Source organism: Eptatretus burgeri, chromosome 12 (assembly GCF_056783735.1).
Source record: "Eptatretus burgeri isolate ZD-2024b chromosome 12, Ebu_testis_v1, whole genome shotgun sequence".
In the NCBI taxonomy this organism is placed as follows: Eukaryota; Metazoa; Chordata; class Myxini; order Myxiniformes; family Myxinidae; genus Eptatretus; species Eptatretus burgeri.
The window spans coordinates 1,598,682-1,624,231 of record NC_140972.1 but is presented as its reverse complement, the minus strand read 5'-3'; the positions used below and the strand labels follow the sequence as shown (position 1 = coordinate 1,624,231).

At 41.3% G+C, this 25,550-nt stretch overlaps 1 protein-coding gene across 2 annotated transcripts; it reads left to right on the top strand.

Moving 5' to 3' along the window:
* On the top strand, nucleotides 1–21,290 carry LOC147014969 (deoxyribonuclease gamma-like). 2 transcript variants are annotated; one of them, XM_085849233.1, is made up of 8 exons: nucleotides 1–90; nucleotides 3,590–3,687; nucleotides 4,871–4,957; nucleotides 12,538–12,650; nucleotides 18,461–18,537; nucleotides 19,021–19,165; nucleotides 20,395–20,491; nucleotides 21,035–21,290. In XM_085849233.1, exons 1-7 carry the CDS (start codon nucleotides 73–75, stop codon nucleotides 20,454–20,456), a joined length of 600 nt encoding a protein of 199 aa, XP_085705359.1. In that variant the 5' UTR covers nucleotides 1–72; the 3' UTR covers nucleotides 20,457–20,491; nucleotides 21,035–21,290. The 2 variants fall into 2 exon arrangements, with proteins under 2 accessions (XP_085705359.1, XP_085705358.1); XM_085849232.1 differs by lacking the exons at nucleotides 1–90; nucleotides 3,590–3,687 and having other exon boundaries at nucleotides 4,701–4,957.
* Nucleotides 21,291–25,550: the final 4,260 nt, after the last annotated feature.

Here is a 25,550-nt window from a genome sequence, read left to right as displayed (position 1 = left end):
AAGCATGCTTTGAGAGTTTGTTCATACAGTGGGCTGGTCCGCAACAGAGTTCGATCGAAATGTCCAACAGTCATGCAGGACGTAATCAAGGTAAGCAAAATCTGTGCATGATAATGGGGGTTTGAATGGAAGTTTTAAAAGTGAAGATGATGAAAATAACCAGGAAAGTAATTACTGTCTTCATTGCAAAAATAAAGACAGTTCCATTAAAAATTGTCATTTTGGTTAAGTGTGTCATCAGTCACACATTTCAGTGAAATTGGTGACATTATAAGGCATTTATTTCAATTGTTTGTGCTGTAAAATCAGATGAAGAGTTGGAAGTGATTTACTAAATGTGTGTGACATCAATTGGATATTTTGATCCCTCTGAAGGAGAAAATACAACTTCTGAAGAGTTGCTTCATGACTTTCACCATGCTAGAATCAAAAGATTCTCACAAACAAATGGTCAATTTTCAGAAAGAATGTTTTGATTCGAAGGTGATGCTATGTAGACATTAAGAAACACTATCAATCTGGTAAAATACCTCCTTAAACCAGGCCAAGATGGTTAATGATTGGTTTGAAGAACATAACACTTTCCCCAAACTAGTTAAGAGATGCAATGTGCCTCGATCACCCCGATCATCTTTTTGTAATAAGGGTGTGGAGATAATATTCCTTTAGGAATTGGAAAATAAAGTTTGCAAGTTGTTACAGAGGTGAGTTGCAAAGGCAATTCTTCATTAGGAATCCAATGTGACATGAAAATGAGTTTAGTGGGAGGAGAGATACAACAAAATGCTATGTTTTTATAAAATAAATTTCTGCTTATACATTTTTGAATGATAATTGGATAAAAGGTGCAGCAATAATTAGTATAGCAATGTCTCATGAGAAGAAGTAGGAATTCATCCAGATTAGATTTTCATGTTTGTTCCAAGGAATTTTCCAAGATATCCAAAATATCTCTTACATTTCTTCACTTGAATGATACAAAGCGATTTAATTGGAAAAGGATATATTAATTTTGGGAAAAGATTAAATACATACTTCTGGAAGATGTAACCTGTCATCATAACATATCGAATTTGAGAATTGTGTGCTTGTTTGTTTGTTTATGGTTCACTTCTATGCACTCTCTTGAGGAATTAAAAATGAATACAAAATATTATTTCATTGGGAATGTTTGTGAATTCGATTGAAAACCACAAGTGGCTACCCAGCGCTGTCAAAGATTGGGGGGGAGATGGTACCCGGCGCTGCCCACCTGGGTGAGCTTTTCACAGCGGTTATCTCGGGATGTATCGGACATTGAACAGCAATGAAGCTACGAGCCTCACGGTGGTTACCTTTTGTCTGCGGGACGGCGACCGCACTGTCTTACCCCACATCCCAATATACACTTTCTAGTGGCCTTTGGCAGCCTGACAACAGAGCAATGTGTTGTCGCTAAAACCTTGGTCAGATTCTGGAGGACTGACACCCAAAATTTGTGGCTTCTTGATGCTATGGTTTACCCATGAAATAATAACATACGAACACACAAACAAACAAAAACACTTCAAAATATTCATAAGATCTTATAATTGTTTTGCTTTTTGTAACCACACAAAATAATTCTAACATTTTTGTAATCTTCACTCAAACCTGTGAATTTGAGATTTTTTTTTAACCCTTTAACCCTTGCGGTGAGAAACCGACCGCTCAAGAAACCTCCATAAGCCCAAGCGGCAGGTCAGTAACCGGCCACCACATGCTCTTGTTTATCATGAGTAACTTCCTGAGCAATTAGTGGCTCCATTATATTTCACCTGATCTTCGGTCCATGTTGCTGCGGACAGCTCAGGAAGTGCCAGGGAGGATTTTCCCGTGCACACGCTTTGTTACACACCACAATCGGCCCATCCTAGTGGATACACCAAAGTGAATATTCTGCGGAAGTTGTAGCATGAGATTCACGAACGTTTTTGAAGGATTCTCATGAAAAATCATTCCAAAATGAATTGAAATGTGATGTCTGTTGATGAGGAAGGTGGATGATGATGATGATGATGATGATAGTGATTTTGAGTCTGGGAATGACTTTTCAAACAGGAAAGTGAAACTGACAGTACTGACGACAATGCTGTGGGAGTTCACAGAGGTGTTGGTGGGGGGTGTGGTCGAGGTCGACGGCGTGGTTGGGGCAGAGGACGTGGAGGGGATGGACCAAGTCCTGACTCCCCAAGATGGACTGGGAGTTTACAGTGTCATGTTGAAGTTTGCACTGGGAGGAGAGATGATGCCGAAGCTATCAATAACCTTGGGGTTACAGGGAACTTGGTCATCCGAATGACTGACAAAGTCCCAGGATGGAAATATTCCCTCTACACTGATAGATTCAACACCTCACTTCAGGTGGTTAAGTGTATGATCACACAACAAGGGATAAGGAGGTGTGGAACTACTATGACCAGCAGAAGATAATTTCCCAAGACCCTCACAAGGTGAAACAATGAAATCAAAAAGGGGAATGGGAATTTCTCTTCGATGGGATTGTTGCTCTTATAGTTTGGCAGGAAAAGTGGCCCATATAATTTGTCACCTCAATCTATGGCTCTTCCCCTCCTGAACATGTTCAATGATATGATGGTGCTGAAAAAAGAAAGATTCCTGTTGCTTGTCCAATATCAATGAAGGCCCAGAATGCATATATGGGGGGGGGGGGTGGACAAACAAAAATGAACAAATTACTCAATTGCAGAAATGCCACCACCATGATAAATGGCCAGGTCGCTTGGTAATAAAATTCTTCATTTGCACTGTGTACAATGCATACATACTGATGGGTTTCACAAAGTGCCATGCTCCACCAAACAAGAGAGCAGTCAATTTCCATTTATTTATGGAGAAACTGTCAGGAACTTGTAAGAGATGTTCCATCCAATGAAACAGCATTTGATAATCGACCCTCAGTAGTTTCAGGATGAGCGACGACTGAAACGGGATGCCCACCATGATGTAGAAAAGGCTCAACATGCGACTACCAAAATCGATGTGTTGTGTGCAGAGAGAAGGACATCATGGCAAAGCAAAGGAACTCTCGGGCAAAGGACGAGGACTTGCCAAAACGCTGCAAGACAATACACTGGTGCACGGACTGTGAAGAATTCTTATTTATCGGAAAGTCGGGATATGACTGCTCGTTTGAATGGAACCACAAACTGGAGTATTGGTGACAAACTCAAGAAGAAAGAAAGCAAGACAGTCTTTGATTCAAAATATCATTTAATTGTAATTACAGGACTAGAAAAATAATTTTAAACGCAGAAAACAAAAATAAAACAAATTTCAACTTTTCAATTATTATTCTGGAGGGATCCCAGGGTGGGGGAACAGAAAGTCCAAGGAGCTCAGGGTTCAAAAGGTTAACACACAATCCTTGTTTTTGAATGAATTGTTCAATAATTTTTTGAATGAATTGAATGAAACATTCTCCATTGTTTTGAATGAATTGAGGTTCAATGAGTCTAAATCTGGACCTGTATCAAGAAAATCGTCTTTGTGTTTCATTTCTCTTTCATGTGCAGCTCATAGTCAGTGATCTTTTGTTTGTTCTCTTTAGATTTTCACACGTTGTGACATTCTCCTCTTGATCGCAACAAAACCTCCTTCGGAAGGAGACGTGAATCGAGCAGCAATTGTGGTCGACCTCCTGAACAAGTTTGGCAACTTCATAATTTACAAAATCTACATTTTAACGAAGCCTGTCAGTGGCAATGAGCATGAAAAAGACCTTGTGCTGAAGTTTGAAATTTTCTCTTTGACATTTCTCTTACCCCGTCCTTGTTAAATAAATAAACATTGGGAAGGGTATGATGAAGCTGTAGATCAAATATTTATGACAGTGTTTGGATTAAGCTGAAAACAATTCTGAGAATTCGAAGGAAATTATTCAAATGTAGTTTTACAGTTCACTCACACATTTCTCTGCAACATTCCGACAGTGGCAGAGGTTGTTCGAGTTTATTTCTGGAATTATGAAGGTTCTCGAAGGGTTCCAACATGAACCATGTTTTGTGTTTGAGTACATCATCACCAAGTCAGGAAATAAGAGAGTAGAGATGGACAAGTGTGAAAGGGGAAATAATAGACTTCCCAGAATGAACCATTTTGAGAGAGATCTGGAGACTGAATCGGAATACTTTGTGATGGTTGATCATGTAAAACTAATGGATCATTTAGTTTATATTTAAGAATCTACTATTTTAATTGCTTACACCTTTATCTCATGGGCTGGCAGCATGGTCTGTAGGTGTGCAGACTCACCTCAAAGGTATCTCGTCTTGGTTTGAATCTCAGCAGAGCTATCGTTTGTCAGGGTGGTGTTTCACAGGCAGGGTTTGTGTGTGTGTGTGTGTGTGTGTGTGTGCGTGCGTGCGTGCGTGCGTGCGTGCGTGCGTGCGTGTGTGACGTCCCATCTTCCAGCATTAGTTTTTGGATATTATTGATCCCACGGTGTACTTCGTGAAGAGTTGGAGAGCTATCTCCGGCACCTTGGCCAAATTCCAAATTCCTGTCCTGACTCCCTGTTGGAGTGGTGACCCGTCAATGATTGTAACCTGAGCCATGTAAACTACTTCGGCAGCACCGACGCTCTGTTTAAAGCATGGTTCATGATGTGATCTTTATGACATCACATTTTACATTAACGTTGTATGTTGTCTGTTGTTCATTGTATATCTTCACGTTGTGGGACCTTTATGATTATTGTATTTATCTCATGTTATTTTGAAAGGGATGTTCATAAAAGTACATGGAATTATCAAAAGAACGTTTACATTGAAATCCAACTTCCTGACACTCCGGTTTTACTGGAACTTATTAACTGGAGCATTTCCCTTAGGATGTACCCTGAAAACACCTACAACTACATTATGAGTGAAGAAATGATGAAAGCATCCTGGAAGAGAGTGTTTGCATTCATCTACCGGTACGTCATCGAATGATCTTGATAAGGATTATTACATACAGAGGTTTGAGATCAACTGTATTCCTTTATATAAACATCCACACATGACGTTTGTTGTACCAAGATGATTTGAGAATGGGATGTAAAAAGTGAAATATAAACATTTATTTTGTGTCCAAGTTCACATAATATTTATAAAAATGGGATTTTTCACTTACAACTCCATTCCTACCCATCCTTCCCCTCTTGGTGTACAATCGTTTTTATTTGTATTCCTTCCCTATTATCTGCAATTCCTATCTTCCCCACTTTCCCAACGTCCCCCATCCCTCTCAACAAAACACTTTGTGTCTTGTCTTAAATCCCCCCCAAAATAATCTACCTTTCTCCTTGCATACCCACGTGTTCCCATCCTTCTGCTTCTTCCTCTTCTTCTTCTTCTTCTTAATCCTGCAGGCACACCTTCTTTATTCTGCTTGAGCTGACCCACTCGAGCCTTTACCTTCACGATTTTTTCCACCAACCTTCCATTCGCGAATCTTACCTATTCTTCAAAAATTAATAATCTTCCTTGTGTCCTTTCTATATATACACCTCCTGTAATCATGTGTCTCTCTCCACTCTTCCTGATACATTTCATCGACCGAGCAGCTTCACTCTGCGTTTACCTCACTCTGCGTTTACCGTTCCAAACTCACCACACAGCCTCCACGATTTTACCTCAACCTTCCCTTTTCCAAACGTAACGCAATCCTTATTTGAAATAAATAAATTCACTTTTGACGATACACCTCCCATAACCACGTGTTTCTCCCCATTCACTATTCACCTCCACAGTTTTTTCTACAAACATTCCATTAGCTAATCTGATGAAAACTCTCCAATAATAATAATAATAATAATAACGGTTTCTTATAATGCCTCATCTGCCTCTTTTCCACGTGTGGTGCTCTTGACTGCATCATAATTCACTTGTCTTCTTTTATTTCCACAGACTGTTCTCAATTCGACCTTTCCCTCATACCTTGTCCAAAAAATCCAACCGTTACAACGTTTCTTCTCTCCATTCTCTTCATTCTCTTCATTCACCTTCAATGAATCCATCAAGAAATGTCTTTCATTGCATCTCTGACCTAAAAATTAAAACCCCAGTTTGCCATGAGTGTTCACTTTCCATCACAATTCATTTTTTTCCAACTTCAGTGCCAACTCACCCCTCTCACTCCTCCCTCTCAAAGCAACAATCACCCTCTTCTCCCTCCAAGCCTCCCTCTCAACTTTCTCAAAAACTCCCTCCTCACCTTTCTCCCTCAACTCTCCCCACTCACCCTTCTCCCACCGTTCACTCTCCTCACTCACCATTCTCAAAGTTGCCCCCCCTCATCCACAAAGCTGCCTCCTTCCCCTGCCCTCTTACCTCCATCTCATCACTACACCTCCTCAAATGCCTTCTGCCCCCTCTCTTGCCCCCCTCTCCCCCAGCACCACAGAGCCTTTTCTCCTCTTTATCCGGCCCCCTCCCCGAGCTATTCTGCAATCCCCCACACTCTTTCAACAACTCTCCTTACCTCCCCCTACTCCCTTGTTCTACCCTCCCTCTCCCATCCCATCCCCTGCAAGCAAAGCCCCCCCTCCCTCTTCATTAACAGTGTGGACCTCAAATATCCGGGGCCTTCGCTCAAACCTAACACATCTTTCCATACAGGTTGCCACTGACAAACCAGACATAATATGCTGAACAGAAACTTTCCTCCCTGAAGACATCTTTGACTCCCAAGTATCTCTCATGGTTACTCCCTCCACTGGTATGACAGACCTGAGCCTCGTCCTGGTGGAGGAGTTTCTCTCTTCATGAAAGATTCTATCCCTCACCCTCCATGCACTGCCCTCACTCCCCCACACCTCAGGAATACCTCTGGCTATGGCTACCCCTCCACTACCCCCTCATGTTGAAATGTGTACTGGACCTTCCACCAAACAGTGAAAACTTCTTTTACACCTCACGATTCGAAAACATGGACCAACTTCTATCTTCTCATCCAAACTCTCTCTTCCTCATATGTGGTGACTTCAATTGTCATCATGTCAGTTTACAAGGTGTGGATACCTCTTTCACCTGCATTGGCACTTCAGCAAAAGCTTTATGCGACTCATTGGGACTGGTCAACTTCCTGACCCGGATATCAACCAATTGTATTCCATCGCTTCTGGATCTGATTTTGATAAATTTCCCTGAAAATATTGGCTGTTCTTTCTCCGCTCCAATCGGTTCTTCTGACCACGTCCTTGTCAAAGTGGACATCTCTCTGGCTGTTATCAGAGAACCACCTCAGTGCAGTTGAGTCTGACATTTCACTCAAGCTGACTGGCAGGGTCTCTAAGAAGCCATCAAACTTCAAGACTGGTCTCCCGTCACGACTTTCTCCAACATCAACTCATCCTGGGAATTCTTTCGAAGAAACTTGCTCTCCCTCATGCACAAATGTATCCCCTCTCGTCTTCAGTTGTCCAACCTTTCCTCCCTCGCATGGTTCACTGAAGCTTGTGGCGAGGCAGTTGTCCTGAAAGAACTTCCCTATGCCTCATGGAAAGCAAACCCAACTAAGGGTAATCTCAGTTCCTTCCATAAAGCTTGGAGCAAGTGTGTATCTACCCTCAGGAGAGCCAGAAAACAACATCTTTCACAGCTCAAGTCTGAACTCTCAAACTTCTCTCCCTCCTCCAAATCCGGGTGGCATCTAATAAAATCAGTTTCAGGTGTGTGTTCCCCCTCCATCCCCTCCCTTACCTCAATTGGCCATACTGCTGATACCGAAAGTGAAAACGGCTGAATGCCTAAACTCGGTGTTTGCATTGAAATCTTGTGTCCAAAACCCATCGCTTTCTGTACCAACCTAACCCAGTCGCACCCAACTGTCCCTGGTCTCTGTGTCCTTTTCTCCTGACAAGGTGGAGAGCTTGCTGTCAAACCTCAACTCAGATTCTGCAACAGGTCCAGATGGCATCAGCCCACGTGTCCTAAAAACCTGGTCCTCTGCGCTTGCTCACCCTCTCTCTGTTTTATTCACCCTCTCATTTGCTCAAGGTCATCTGCCATCAGCTTGGAAATCAGCAAACATAACTGTCCTGCACAAAAAAGGTGCAAAAACAGATCCCTGCAACTGCAGACCAATCAGCCTTCTCCCAATCATCAGCAAGGCTATGGAATCCTTCATCGGTTCAGACATTAAATCCTTCCTCCTCCCCAATGGCCTGATTTCCAATCAATTTGGTTTCAGACCAGGTCACTCAACCCTCGATATGCTGCTTCTGCTCGCCCAACAATGGATTGAGGTCCTCAATGCCAGACATGAAATCAGAGCCATATGTCGAGACATATCATGTGCTTTTGACACGGTCTGGCACCCTGTCCTTCTCACCAAACTTTCTTCCGATGGTATCCAAGGTCATCTACACTGATGGCTTGCAGACTTCCTCTACTGTTGCAGTCAACATGTGGCCCAAACTGCAGTTCTTTCATCCCCTCTTCCTGTCCAGGCTGGAGTTCCTCAAGGCAGGGTTATGGGCCTTGTTCTTTTTCTGGTTTTCATCAACGATCTCTCCGACTCTCTGGAAAATCCTCTATCTCTTTGCTGATGACTCTTGCTGCTTGCAGCCTTTGTTGATTTCTGTAAATCATTCGATTCAGTGAATCGGGATGCCCTCTGGAGGATTCTTGGTCTTCGTGGGGTGCCACCAAGACTGAACGATCTGATGTCTTGAACTCCACTCTGGCACTGAGAGTTCTGTGAGATGTCGTGGTACCATCTTTGACTTATTCGCAGTTGTTACTGGAGTTCGTCAGGGGTGTGTGCTGGCCCCCACACTTTTCAGCACTTGTATGGACCGGATTCCAGGGAGGATGTCAGAGAGATCAAGCTGCGTTGCATCATTTGGGAATGTCAAGATCTCTGACCTTGATTTCGCAGATTTTGTGGAGACTTTAGATATCCTTGTGAGGGCCCTCGAGGTGCTGAATGAGGAGTCTGAGCCGGTGGGATTACGGGTTTCTTGGGTCAAAACTAAGATCCAGGTTCTCAATGACATCTTGGATGCTGCTGTCCTGTCTGTGCCTGTTTGTGGTGTGGATGTTGAGGTCGTGGTGAGATTCACTTACCTTGGCAGTGATATTCATGTCTCTGCTGGCTGTGAGTCAGAGGTCAATAGACATCTTGGTTGGGCCTGGAGAGTCATGGATTCAGTGGATAATGGGGTGTGGCACTACTGGTACCTGTACGGGAGGACGAAAGTCCGAGTCTTCAGGTCCTTGGTGCTTCCAGTCTTGCTCTATGGATGCGAGACTTGGATTCTGACCAAGGATCTGAGATGGAGACTTAATTCCTTTGGTACCACGTCTCTTCAAAGAATCCTTGGTTATTGCTAGTCAGACGTTGTGTCCAAGGAGCGGTTACTGAGAGAGACTCAAATGAGATTTGTTCCCTGCATAGTCCGTGAGCATCAGCTGTGGTCGTACGGACATGTGCCTCATTTTCCTGATGCTGATCCCACTCACCACATTCTCTCAGCGAGGGAGTCTCGTGAGTGGAGGGCGCCAATGGGCAGACCACGTGCCTCGTGGTTTCAGCAGGTTGATCGGCATCTCAAGGAGATGGGGATGGGCCTGGCATCTGCGTGGAGGGTGGCCAGCGGAGGCCCCTGGGGTACCGGCGGAAAGTGGACGCAGTGACACGCTGCTCTGGCACATACTGCCATACCTGACCTGATGACTCCACCCTCTGCCATACCATCGGTCATCCCTCAGACCGGCGTGCAGCAGCTTCTTTGCTCACTTCAGATCTGGGTAAAATCACAAACTCGTCCAACACGTGGAACATGTCTTTCAATCCTGACAAATCTCACACTCTCACTATGTCTCTCTGAAAGGAATCTTTGGAACCCCCCCCCCCCTAATCCACTTTCTCAAACATCCTCTTGAAGAAGTCCTTTCTTTCAAGCTTCTGGGTCTCACTATCTGCCATGATCTTTCCTGGGAAAGCCACATTTCCAACCTGGCCTTCAAAGTCAGTCACCGACTGGGAATCCTCCGTCGTGCAAAATCCTTCCTCGGCCCACCTGAGCTACTTATCACTTGCAAAGCTTTTCTCCACAGCCTGATGGAGTAATGCTCTCCTCTCTGGGTTGGTGCTCCTACCTCCCACCTTTGTCGGCTTCACGCTCTGGGAACAATGGCATTTCGGATCATTGGTATCCCCCGTGATGAGGCTGAGTCTTTGGGCCTCTCTCTCTCACCACAGGCTGGTCAGTGGACTTTTTGTCTTCTGCTGTCTCCTCTCCGGTCTTGCCCCCACACCCCCCCTACCTGTTGTATCTGCAATTTGTCCCCACTATGTTTCCACAGGGTGCTCAAGGTCCGCCAACAACCCCCTTCTAGTAAAACTACCAAAATCACGAAACACTGCTCACCTTCACTCTTTCAGTCCTCTTTTTTCCACCTTTGGAACAAACTCCCTCACTCTGTTCAATCCCATTCTTCCCTCCAGGCCTTCAAAACTGCTGTTCACCACCACCTCTTATTGTCCCCCATCCAATACCTCTATCTTTTCTACCCCCGTTAGTCCACCCCAAATCCACCTGCTTCAAATTCCCTGCTTTCCTTACTGAAATTCCCTGTAATGTCCATTTTGTGTCCCCCATGTACCCCGCCCCATTCCACAGATTTCCTGATGTCTCTGTTCCCCACTGTGTTGTCCTTCCCACTCCCACCCCTCATGTCTCATGCCCCCCTTTGTGTGTTGTGTGCTCGCTCTCATACGAGCCTCGATAAGGTACACAAAATATATATTCCCACGACGTCCATCGTTTCTTACCGACATCCTTCCTCGCTGGATTCTCATCACATCCTTTCCCTTTTTTCCTGCACTTATCAAGGGATCAACAACTTCATGATTCATCGATTTGTGATGAAGAGAAAGGATAAACCTTCAAAACTTGAAGATAATTCAGAATGAAACAAACTTGAATCTCAATTGGAATTTGAACATTTTTGGTGGACAATGTCTCTTCAATTTTTATTTTGTTCTCCGTCACAACCATCATCATATTGTACCAATTTATAAAATAATAACTATCACTTAAAAACCACACAGGTTCCCAGGATCAGATGAGATCCATTCCAACATTCTGAATGACGTGTGTACATCCTTCTGTTTAATAGAGCAGAAATCCCTTCTCAAAGGAACAGTTCCATCAGGCTGGAGGAAAGCTGACGGAGTGCTGATCAAAAAGAAAGGAAACAGGAATGAACAAGGCAATTAGCATGGTGTCAACTTGAGTTGTGTGGCAGGCAAGTTCATGGCAAACATACTGAGGGATGTCTGTGTTGAACACATGGAACAGAACGCTTTGTTCACCGACAACCACCACTCAAACTGTGATGTCATACATTGTGGACACAAGAATCCAAATGTTGAGTACGTCATAAATAAACACAACTCTACCATAACATAAACATGAGCAGAACGAGAGCGACAATAGGTAGAGCACACACCTCTGCCAGGCTGAACAGTTGAGGTTTTGTTTCTTACTGATTGTTCGGATCTGGATCCAGACCTGAACCAAGCTCTAATCAGCTCGTTCTCCTCACGAAGCCAACTCATCCATCAAGGTTTTGTTATCACTCATTCAAAACTTTTTGAAATATCTTGTTATATTTCGTTGTTGAACCTCTCTCTCCATGATGAGGAATCACTTGAAGAGAAATCGATGTTGGAGTCACCTTTGACCCATCATTGAAACGATTGGTTGGAGGAAAAAGATCAAACCCCCCAAATATCCCCCAACCTCAAAGCAGAGGAAGAAGAAGATCAATAGGTTTCAAGTGTTGAGAATGATGAACCAAGTTGACAAGATCACTGAGGGAATATTCTTCAACAGACGAGCAGAGGAACAAATACGAGGAAACTGGTTCATGAGATTCACGGGAAATTACCGGAAGTAGATAAAGAAAAACATTCGGTGAAAGAACAATTACACAGTGGAACAATGTCCGCACACAAATGGTTATCAGTGCTACGGTGAACCAAGTTCAGTTCAACAGAGTTAATACTGGAAACATGACCCCAGAAATATGACCAACAGATACCACGTGACCACAATTATAACTTCAATGTGCAGGAAGAACAATCAGATGACTGAAAATCCTGGAACAAGTGATGTGTGTGTGTGTGTGTGTGTGTGTATGTGTGTGTGTGTATGTGTGTGTGTGTGTGTGTGTGTGTGTGTGTGTGTGTGTGTGTGTGTGTGTGTGTGTGTGTGTGTGTGTGTGTGTGTGTGTGTGTGTGTGTGTGTGTGTGTGTGTGTGTGAGAGAGTGATTTGTTTGTAACTCCTCCATGAGTCTGACACCATGTATTAAAGAAGTTTTCATTTCCTGGGAGGGATCACTCCTTGAAAGAGGTCTCTGTTTTTGCCATTTGTGTGAAGGGGTCGACCCAAACATATAAAAGTTGAAAATCCTTGATGTAAGAAATGTGAGCAGGAAGTTTGTATTACATGTTGTACACGATTCAATGCAAGTTTAGTTACTGGTTTTGTTTGTTTGCAGATCAGACTTGGTGGAGTTGAAGTATGATTCCACGAAAAAGGGTCCAAAATCAAGAGATTATAATATCTTTCATCCAGAGTCATTCTACGTGAGGTTTCACGCCAATAACACCAGTAAGTATTAAAAACTTTCACATTTTACTTTACACAATGCTCTTTTATTGGTAGAAAACAATATTTACTAATGGACTCGGCAAAATTTGCGAAAATGTGGATATTTAAAGTGCTGAAGGCAAATGGTGTTAATTTATGGCATACAAGCTATTTTGGGGTATTAAGGGGTGCTGAACTCAAATCTGATGTATACCAAGCTCAAAAATGGCCAATAATGCCTTAAAATTGAGAAATCCAAGATGGCCACCAACGACGGGCTGAAATGTATTTATGTTCATATCTTTTTGACTAAACAAGGTAAAAACTTGAATGAAATGTTCCTATGGAAGTTTTTCATATATGGCGAATCCAATGCCATATTCAGCTTTGATATATCATGTGAAGAAACTGATTCAAGATGAATAATTCGTCGACCAGATAAGATGTACAAGCAGGTCGATCCTATGTGTCCAGGAATAATTTACTCAGTTTGCAGTTTTTTCTCATTGTAGATCTATCCAATATAATATAATCCAAAACTAATAATATATTATATAATAATAATAATAATAATAATAATAATAATATGTGAGGGCTCACAACCGCACAGGGGCTCCCTGTGGACCGTCTACTTCTTGTTTGCTAAGCCGTTATGGTTCCCAACAGCTCTTGTAGTTGATGACCCGAATGCTGAATTCTGGTGGGACGAAATGACTATGGTCAGCATCCTATTCTACTTCACAAGAGCGCAACGTGATGGATCATGGGATCTCCAGCTACATGCGTTCAAACGTATGCTGCCATTCTTCTTCAGGTACGATCACGAAAACTATGCCAGCTGGGGTACTGTATACCTGGCTGAGATGTCGGTTCTCCCACCAGAAGTCCTCCTTCAGTCCCAGGAAGGCAACATCGTAGTAAAACGCACTGATTGATGCTTCAATCAGGTTTCGGCGGACCAAAGTACGGAATGGCTAAACGCTACAGGCAAGAAGAGTGGAGGCTTAGTTGGTATCACCAGAATAGCATACGCACTCAGTTGCTGGACATTGTCGTATAATCTGAGAACAGGCATAGCTTCTCAGACAACAGCAATGCTGGGACTGCCAACGGACGATGAAGACGATGAGTACACACACAATGAGTGCACGAAAAGTAGGATGAAGAAAGACGACTCTGATGAATGCAGCATAGTTGTATCCTTGAAACATCATGGCGTGTTTTAAGATGGAGGTGACACATTGAAGAACATAATCACCAAGGATGTGGTCATGCCTGTGATTCAAGAATCTCTGCTTAGTGCAGAACACCTTGGGCAGGTGCAAATGAAAGTCTTCATGGACAAACCTCTGTGTGAGCTTCCAGATAGTAACCAGCACCTGGATATGAAATCACCCATTAAAAAGAATAAGGCCAAGACATATGCCTCTTTGTACGAAGTCGTGCAACTTTCCAAGGGCAAGCAAAACACTATCAAAGTGGACAGGAACATTCTACAAAGGCTCATACCAGCTTATAGAGCAGGGCACGAGGTAAACCTAGAAAACATACTCAAGCATGAACTCATGACCGTCCCACTATCTTTGACAACAACTAGTGGTAGTCTACATTCCACCAACAAGTCTGTGTTAGCAAACATATTGACGCAACAAGTCCAAACTCCTGCAAATGTTACACGGGATGAACCCAGCTGCCTGCTCATTGATGGCCAAGCACTCGTGATGGCACTTGGAAAGCCGCCTGACATTAGAACGTTTGGTGACTATGCCAACACATTTGCTAACAATGTGTTCAAGATAGAAGCAAAATACCAGAGGATCGATGGAGTCTTTGACGGGTATCAAGGCGAATCAATCAAAGCAGGTACCAGGACCAAACGCAAGCAGTGCCACCGACCGGTATGTCGTCAAATAGACAACGAGCCATCAGTTCCTCTCCCATCAGACTGGTCTAGCTTTATGTCACTCGAGGAAAATAAAGCAGATCTCGCTTTACTACTTTCAAACCATCTGATTGAACACAGCCTGAGAGATGGACCAGTGGTTGTAGTGATAGGGGGGTTCGCCGAAGCGACCACTGTCAAGTGATCTGATCCAGATCTCGAAGTCTCCTCTCTGAGGGCTGACCACGAAGAAGCTGATACTCAGCTGATTTTGCACTGCATCCATGTTGATATGGAAACGATAGTTGTGTCAGTACATGATACAGACGTGCTTCTTCTACTTCTAGCACACTATGACAGAATGAAATGTACACGTCTCTACATGAAAGCTGGGATGTCAAAGGCTCCAAAGTGTTTCCCAGTACATGAAATTCGCATGTTGCTCTCTGCTGGGCAAGTGGACACACTACTTGCCTTCCATGCCGTAACCGGCTGTGATAGTGTGTCTCAGTTCAGTTGCCACGGAAAGAAAACAGCCTGGCAGGTGTTCCAGCAACATCATACTGATCTGATTGGCCTAGGCAAGGGCCCTCTCACCGAAAACATAGCTATATCAACAGATAAATTCATCTGTAAGATATATGGCGTCGACACATGCAACAAAGTACGAGTCAAGTTGTTTTGAATCGGTCGTGCACAAGAGACTCTGCCACCAACCTCAGATGCAGCAAAGTTTCACATCATGCGTTCACACTATCAAGCAAGTGTCTGGAACCAAGCACACTCACCATATCCTGCTCTTCCTCCAGTGACCGAAATGGGATGGATGCACCTGGACGGTCAGTTAGTGCCACGGCTACTCTCTCTGCCACCTATCCTGAAAGCATGCAGGGAGATCACCTCATGTGGTTGTACGAAGGGGTTCCTCAGCCAATGCTGCAGCTGCAGGAAAATTCGCATGAAACGTATCGAGGCATGCAACTGCAGGAAACTTGGCGACAACTGCCGGAACAGTCATGACGACTGGGAATAAGTTCATGTGTGCACATCTACCTGTACACACAATGAAGGACTGTATATAACGCTCTGACAGCAAATATGATAAACTCATGCAATTCATGCACGATTAAATCCAAAATTCTTATCATTGTTCTCGTGTTACAAATAAACAAATTACTTGTCAAATGTTGGTTTATGTCAAAGTGTTTAAGTGTTATTTGGGGGTACCTTACTTTGCGAAGCCAAAATGGGTATTGCATCCCTAATATGTTTCCTGCTAACATTTAAATCATGGGTGGTCTGTGTTCCTGGTGGGGAGGGAGAGGGGTGGGGCTTGTGGATCTTATCTGGTCGACGAATTAATTATTCATCTTCAAAAAAAGACAATTTTTGCAATAAATATGACTTTCAATCAGTTTCTTCACATTTTATATCAAAACTGAATATGGCATTGGATTCCCCATATATGAAAAACTTTCAAAGAAACATTTCAATCAAGTTTCTACCTTGTTTAGTCAAACAGATATGAACATAAATACATTTCAGCCCGTCGTTGGTGGCCATCTTGGATTTCTCAATTTTAAGGCATTATTGGCCATTTTTGAGCTGTGTATACATCAAATTTGAGTTCAGCACCCCTCAATACCCCTAAATAGCTTGTATGCCATAAATTACCACCATTTGCCTTCGGGATTAAGATTTCTGGAAAATTGACCGAGTCTATAATATTTCATTACACTTCATTACAGTTTTGGAATGTGATTTATTATTGTGTGATGATTGTTCATGAGTTAGTTTGATTGTTCCAGAACACCCCCATTGGTCCAGGGCCTTGTGTATTCCCATGTGAATTTTATGATAAATCTAATATTTATTGTATTGAATGTGTTGATATGTTATGGAACATTGGAAGCAAGTCGGGTTCCATGTTTTTATACGAGTTCAATAATACATTTTTAGATCCCAGAATGAGGACACCGTATAATCAGTGTCTCGCTCTTCCCCATTGTCTGTGATTGTTTCGAGATCTATGTTGAGATGCCTTGGTTCATTATCTTTTTGTGTGTGAGCTTCCAAGATCGCCATCAGCTTAAACTTGTCCAGGCAGACTTGAAGAAAGCCATCCGATATAAATAGAGATCTTGGAATGGAACTGAACTCACACATGACAACAGCGACATGGAGATCAACATCTGGGTGTGATCATGCATTGATGAGCAGTCGAGCGAACAGTGATAGGTTCTCCTTGAGCTGAACATGAGTGGCAAACTTCAGATTTTTTTTCTTTGAAGCAGATTTCCACGTTAGTAGATTGAGCGTATTGCTGGGTGATGTCTTAATTGCTGGAATGGTGAGCTTGGGATTCGAGGGTCCTGAGTTCAAATTCCGATTTGCTGTTGAATTAAGACCAGGTGGGGTTGACTCAGCCTGTCATCCTTCTGAGGTTCGCAAAAATAAGTAGCAGCTTGCTGGTATCCTGTGTCGGAGTGGCGATCTGTCCAGGATTGTGCCCAATAGCCCAGGAAACTGCTGAGTCAGCACCAACGCTCTGCACAGAGTATGTTCCCAATGTATGGATAGAGATTGAGCTTCTTCATCTTTTTCCAAGGACTGAGTGCACCAATGATGTGTGTTGTTACAAAATCCTCACAGCACTGTTTACAATGACAAATCCACTAAAGGTAATACATATCAGGGGTGTGCATTCAGGTGTACTCCTTGGGTCGAAATTAAATTGAAAAATAGCGAACACAATGAACTAACATTGCAAACAATTATATCTTCCAAAGGTGTATTTCAATTAACTCAAACACTCAATTTTCATTCATGCACTCCCTTGGAGTTCCCTTCGTATGCATGCAAAGTTCAGGGCCCCGAGTTTTCATAGTTTTGGCGTTAAGGAGGAGATGGACGGATGAATGGCCTGACACACATACACACACATTAATGAGTGTAGATGACTAATACGAGCGACATTCAAAAATCTCTCTGAATGATCATCAAAACACACAAAGGTATGTTTTCTATTCAACATATAAGCATAAACATTTCGTTGGAAAATATAAATACATACATGTATGTGTGTGTGTATATATATATATATATATATATATATATATATATATATATATATATATATATATATATATATATATATATATATATATATATATATATATATGTGTGTGTATGCCCCGGTTAGAACAGGTGTACCATATCTCTGTGTCATAAGAGGTGACCATGGTTGCGTCAGGAAGGGCATCCGGCGTAAAACCTGTGCCAAATCATTATGCGTATCATAACGGATGATCCGCTGTGGCGACCGCAAATGGGAGCAGCCGAATTGGTCTATACTCATAAAGAGCCTGGTGTTGGCGCAGTGGTTAGGGCAGCGGCTTGGGATCAAAAAGGTCCTGAGTTCAAGCCCCGTTGGACCACTGAATTAATACACCAGGGGGTTGACTCAGCCTGTCATCCTTCCGAGGTCGGCGAAATGAGTACCAGTGTACTGGGCCGGTGTATACCCCGGTTAAAATAGGTGTACCATATCCCTGTGTCGTAAGAGGCGACCAGGGTAGCGTCAGCAAGGGCATCCGGCATAAAACATGTACCAAATCACTATGCGGATCATGCGGATGATTCGCTGTGGCGATCCTGAAAGGGAGCAGCCGAAAGAAGAAGAAGAAGATGTATATATGTATATATATATATATATATATATGTATATATATTTATATATATATATATGTATGTGTATATATATATATATATATATATATATATATATATATATATATATATATATATATACATAGTTTTCATGAGAGATACACCTGGTGTTGGTTTTGTGCCTGTGTTGTGCTAAATTGTGAGTTTCTCAATTACAGACGATAAGAAATTTTGGTTTTTTCAGGTATTAAGGATTTCACTCTTATCCCCATTTGGACAGATCCAAAAGAAGTGAAGAAAGAAAGTCGTAAACTTTCTGCAATGTTTCAAGCAGTTCAATCAATGTGGTACAACACGGTAAGAAAATAAAAAAAAACTCGTTTTGTCAATAATAATCTGTGCAGATGTCCCGTTGTAAATTTAATATCCACTCCACATACTTTATGACTCTTGAAATATTTTTATGACGTAATTTATAATGCAGGTACATTTTGAAATGAACCTTCAACAAAATTTTGAGAAATGCTCCAGAAAGTTTAATAACAATGGTGTAAAGTCAAGGGCTTAGGATGTACAACGAATGTTTGGATGGATTCCTTGGTTTGAGGGTCCACTAAGCCAACGTCATCAATGGAGTCATAAATGGAGCTTTGTGGACACAAGTACATTTCCACAACGTCGATCATACATCCTTCAATCGTGGACATGAGTACATTTACACAATTACCATCACGCATCCTTCAATCCTTCATCTGGAAAGAAGACTGGAAATTAAATAATATAATTCTGCTGATCGAGGATCGAAAGAGATCACATGACCTTTTTCTGTTTCTTCTGTAGATGAACGCCATGTTTCTCGGAGACTTTAGTGCCATGACACATCCGAAGGAGGACGAAAGTTTGAACCAGTTTGATCAGTTCCTTTGGCTCATTGACGAGAATATGGACACAATGGTGAAAGAGGATATCAACTCTGCAAATACCGGTTTGTTTGTTATTCCTCAATTATATTGGGACATTATATAGTAAGAGCAACGACAATCCTGAATGATGTGCTCTTTGGGATTATTCAGTTATAACATTCACAAAAATGTGAAACTTGTTCTTCTCCTTACCCCACTCCACCCAGATTCCTTACCTGTTACCTATCCCCAACCCTTTCCCTGATTTTCCAAACTCTCAACCTATTTCCTTTCAGTTCCCTTTCCTCTAAAAATGACATAGCTTCAGTTGTTAACTACAAGCCTGGTGTTGGTTAACAGTAACCAATGTTAACTACATTTTGACTAAATGTAATGTCAATAAATAAATAAATAAATAAATAAATGAACACCTTGCAGACACACAAGTGAATTGTTTACTTCAAAGGAACTTTGCGAAAACGTGTTCTTGATTTGTAATAAATTATCTTTACATGTTTCATGATGATTTATGTGTGATTATCAGTTTGACTCATGAACTACCAACTGCAATATGATTACATCACGACCCATAAATGAACACACACACACACACACACACACACACACACACACACACACACACACACACACACACACACACACACACACACACACACACACACACACACACACACACACACACACACACACACACACACACCTGGCACAGAAAACACTCCGAAGTCGGTTTCCATCTCAGATGAATAACTTTATTAGCCTCCGTTGGACTTCATGCGAAATGAGGGTGAACGGATTTGGTTTCTGTTCACGTCCCTGAGTGCGTGTGTCCTCAACCATTTCTCGGACATGCATTTACCGATGTTCTTTAAACTTGTCATTCAGATAACGAATGATGTCTTACATATGCTCGTCATTTATTTTTCCACATCAGATCGAATATGGCCGACTGGTAGGCTGGCGTCCATTTTAGTTGCACATAAATATGGGCTAGCCCTTCACGTCCACACAGCAAAATTACTCAAACAACCGGGGCTGGAACATTTTATGTCTTTTTTATATTTGTTTTCCCAACCTTTTTCCTTGTGGGATCTGCCAGGAATCCTTACATTCTGAAATCCCACACCGATTCATTGGTGCATCCAATGGCACAACACCCTATCATGATAAACATAATGATGAGATATCGTGTGCTGTTTGAGTTAGTTTTAGGGGTAGGGTTGGAGTTACCTTCCTCTGTGTGTAATACGGTTCTCTCCCCCTTGTTTCCCTTCACGTGTTTTCAAACTTACAGATTTGTGGTTTTTGGATCGGCATTACAAGAGGCTATTGTACCTGGATCAGCAAAACCTTTGAACATTCAGACGGAATACTCTCTCAGTGAGAATGAGGTATGAGCAGGGTATACCTGTCACTGATTGGACATTCAGAACATACCGATCATTCATAGTGGACTTTTCTATTGATGGTTGATCGTTTGGTGCTTGGTTATACTTGGCGTTCCATACAGTGTGCACAAGTACATCAATCGGGTTTTACATGGCAATGAAGGATGAAAGGTTACGTTTCTCCTACATTTAGATCTATCTGGTTTACAATTAATATAGTTCTGTGTTCCATGGATGTAATTATTTTTTTGGTTTCCCAGTTTATTGAAATTTCTGTTTTATATAATACTTTTTCCCATTTTAATTGAGGATGAGTTCAATGAACCTGGACCAACATTTCATCCGTGATAAATGTCCCCAGTAAACACATAAGATGATCAATGTGTTTGGAATTTAAAGTACCCAGAGACGAGTGTAATATTATAAACAATGCATATGATCTGTTAAATGAATAAGTTCGATTATAAAATATAAGATTTGAAATGTTTATGAGGACATGTTAAAAGTAAAGTGGTTAATGGATTCCTTTTCCTGATACTCCCACAGGCTCTGTATGTCAGTAAGCATTACCCTATTGAAGTGGATCTGAAGGAAATACCGGTTTAAACGTGTCGCACCCAAGATGGTGGGCAACTATCAATTTGATTCCATCGCCGAGAGCACATAATGAAAGGGTGCAGCTAATAATGGAGCTTTTAAGGAACTAAATTCGTGATTATTCAGCATTTGTGCTTTTCTTGTCTCTTTGCAAATCTTGTGCCTAACATATGATTCTATAAGTGGTTTATTGAATAAGTTTTAAATGGTATTGTCTTGGGGTTCATCAGTAAAGTGATGGGGCAGTCTTTTCACAACTTCTTCACATTATGCATGCCAGTTCACCGAGCTGTTCTTTTTCTTCTGATTTACTTGTTCCTCCTGTACTCTTTATGTAACTCTTCCATCAATGTGTGTTTCCTGCAAATAAAACTCATGAAAACACATGAATGTATTGCGTTTGAATTTGCTTACCTGCTGTTCACTTCAATATGGCTTCATTTCAGGTCTCCTCATAAATGTGTGAAAGCCATGAACAAGAAGAATAAATCATTTGTGGACGTCTGCCATGTCGTTGTCATTCTTACAGAATAATTAACAGAAAGAAAATAATTTATAGAATCTGCTCCATTTTAGGTGTTTGCTAAAAGTCATGGGCCACGTGATATCCTGTACAATTAAAGAGATGTACCCGAAGAAAAGCTGCAATTGGGAACAACATTTACACAAACATTGTTCAGAATGTTATTCCAAATGATTTCACAAGACAGACTAGGAATGGAGCTCACACAGCTGCGTTATTCCATTGAAGGATGTGTGCCTTGAAAACAGAACTTCATTGTTGATTTTTAAAAAAAACTCAAATTGGTAATTATATATTTGATGATGGGTGAGGAGGTAGAGGGGAAAATTACCACAAATACACGACACACACTACCGCAATCTAACCCAGGAACGTTTTCCCCAGGACCAAGTTGGAGCCCCAGGAGCCTCAATCCCATCATTCACTGAGCCCTTTTTATGTTGAAGACTTCACTCATGGACGAAATCGTCCTCATCGAGGCCAAGTCTTAAATAAAAGAACTGCATTGATAGAAACGAAAAGAAAAAGAGAATAGTCGAAGAATTTTTGAGGAAGTAATAAATCAGTTTTTTGAAAAGGGGAAAGTCATGTGTTTGGAAAGATGTGAGAAGGTAAAGAATTCCAGAGTTTGGCAGCAGAGGGGAGGGAAGAAACAAACATCGTAATGACCCACCCTTGAGACGCCAATGGGCACACAGTAATCGTGTGTTGTAGTGGCTTGTCCAGTATTCCTTGATCTCGCTAATGGTGGAGGTGCACAAGCAGTAAGTTCTTGTGAGCAGAAACCGAAGTAGTATCTGCAGAAAATAGAAAGAGAGCCTCCTATGTGGTGTAATTTGAGCATGTCAAGTTTTGATTTCACATTGGCAGAGTTGACAAGTCAACTTACTTTGGATTCAATTCTGTCCAGTAAGTTTGTGTAGTTGCCACCTCCCCAGATGTGAGAGCAGTCACAAGGATGAATCAATCCTTTGTCGAGTTGGAGCAACTGTTCATAGGAGAAGAATCTTCGACATCTGAACAAGACTCCTAATTTCTTCGAGGCAGACTTAGCTATTTGTGTCATGTGTGGATTCCAGGATAAATTTTATGTGAGAGTAATACCTCATAGGTTTATTCTTTTACATGGTGTAATTGTGGAATAAAAAATGTAAATACTGCTTTTGCCATAACTTGGGACGAAATTGTTGGCTTGGTTGAAGACCTTGTGAGCGACCAAGACCCACACAACGAGCTCAACCTTGATGGCCCAACCAAAGAGTTATACCTTGGAGACCAGCAAAATCCTGAAAAAGAGTTTTACAGCAATAGTACTCATTGCGAGTTATCAAGACAATACCCACTGAACAAGTTATACCTTAATGAGCCAGAATACAAGTTTTACCTTGGAGACTCACAAATTAAAAAAAAAAAAAAATCAGTAAATGAGTTCTGCCTTGATGGTTTAAATAACTACATTGGACACTTGGGAAAAGGGTTCTGCCAAGATGGTTCTAAATATGGAACCTACCTTGGAGACTCACAAATTTCAGACATTTTGAAAAATGTAGATTTCCTTGATGATCCACAGTTATACTATGTGAGATCTATCACCGAAACCCATAAACATTGGAAAAATGGAGTTTTTCTTGATGATCCACAGTTATACTATGTGAGATCAATCACTGAACAACATAAAATTGGAAAATGGAGTTTTCCTTGATGATCCACAGTTATATTATGTGAGATCTATCACCGAAACCCATAAAAATTGGAAAAATGGAGTTTTCCTTGATGATCCACAGTTATACTATGTGAGATCAATCACTGAACAACATAAAATTGGAAAAATGGAGTTTTCCTTGATGATCCACAGTTATATTATGTGAGATCTATCACTGAATCCCATAAAAATTGGAAAAATGGAGTTTTCCTTGATGATCCACAGTTATACTATGTGAGATCAATCACTGAACAACATAAAATTGGAAAATGGAGTTTTCCTTGATGATCCACAGTTATATTATGTGAGATCTATCACCGAAACCCATAAAAATTGGAAAAATGGAGTTTTCCTTGATGATCCACAGTTATACTATGTGAGATCAATCACTGAACAACATAAAAATTGGAAAAATGGAGTTTTCCTTGATGATCCACAGTTATACTATGTGAGATCTATCACTGAAACCCACAATATTTCTGGAAATTGTGGTTCTACCTTGGAGTCTTGGATCGATGCTTATATTTTTGGAGACTTGAAATGTGGGTTCTGGCTTGATAACTCACAATGTGATACGTATCTTGGAAACTCAACAGGAATGTGGTTATACCTTGGAGATTTGGAAAGTTGGGTTTATTTTGGAGACTTGAAATGCAACCACTCTTTGGGATCTAAACCTATCGATGTAGTTTTTTGTTGGATAGTGCTTGATGAGAGCAATATCAAGAAAGTTCTTACTCCCCATTTCTACTTCATCAAACCTGAAAGCCTTAAAAGGCAGGATTGGAAGAAGAGAAAAAAAACATAAAAATATATATTGTTAGTTCTGGGAAGAAAGTGCAGGAAGGTTCTTACTCTACCTTTCTCCTTCATCAAACCTGAAAGTCTTAAAAGACATAATTGGAAGAAGAGAAAAAAAAAACATAAAAAATATATATTGTTGAAATACGTATTGAAAAAAAAAAACATTGTGTTGGGCGAGGATTGAGATTTTGAATGAGGGTTGGGGTTGAGAATTTGAATGTGAGGGTTGGGGTTGAGACTTTGAATGAGGGTTGGCGTTGAGATTTTCAATGTGAGGGTTGGGGTTGAGATTTTGAATGAGGGTTGGCGTTGAGATTTTGAATGTGAAGGTTGGGGTTGAGATTTTGAATGAGGGTTGGGGTTGAGATTTTGAATGTGAGGGTTGGGGTTGAGCTTTTGAATGAGGGTTGAGGTTGAGATATTGAATCTGAGGGTTGGGACACACACACACACACACACACACACACACACACACACACACACACACACACACACACACACACACACACACACACACACACACACACACACACACACACACACACACACACACACACACACACACACACACACACACCAACAAACAAAAGTTAAGCCTTGACTATTCAGTTGAGGATTCTGTGTTTTGGGTTCACAAATCAAAGAACGTCCCCCCTTGACACACAGTACAGACTGTTATACACCTCGGACTTGGCCCTCGAGTGTCCACAACGGTGTATAGTCGGAAGGAGTGAAGTGCCAACCAATTGCTCCCATGGGTATTATTTGCTTAGTTTTGTCTTTTGTAATTCCTGTGAATAAAATGAACCTAAAATCTCTTCCCCTTCTAAATCATATATCTTATAAGCCCAAGGAACCGTATCGATTACATCAACAATTTTAAAAAGTTCGTTCATCCATCGCTTTGTATAACCTTTTTCAAAATGAGATTTCTACCTATATATTCTTCGGATATCACCTACTTTGAACTTAGGTTTCCTGACATTAATCTCTTTTTCATATTTAAATTCTGAAAATGTTTCTGATGGTTTCATATTCGTTGACGTGTGAATCGTGTCATTATACTTATCCACAATATCCTGAATAAAAGAGGACCACTGTTGAGAACCGAGTTCTGTGAATTTTTTGATATAGTCTCTCTTTTAAGGTACGATTAGAACGTTCAATAACAACGGCCTTTCCTTCATAAAAGGTACTGAAATGTAATACTGTTATTTTTTTCATAAAATTCATAAATGTCTTGTTATAGAACTCTACCTTCATCGGTCCACAATTTTTTCGGTTTTCTCTTACTTTTCTTACCTTCCTTGTCTGAAACTTTGTGAATATTGGTTTATGTAATTCATCAGCTAATTGCTCTTCAACCTTAATGACATCATGAGAGCCTATAAGTTTTTTGAATGTCCATGTCCAAGTTTCAATTTAGCACTGATCAT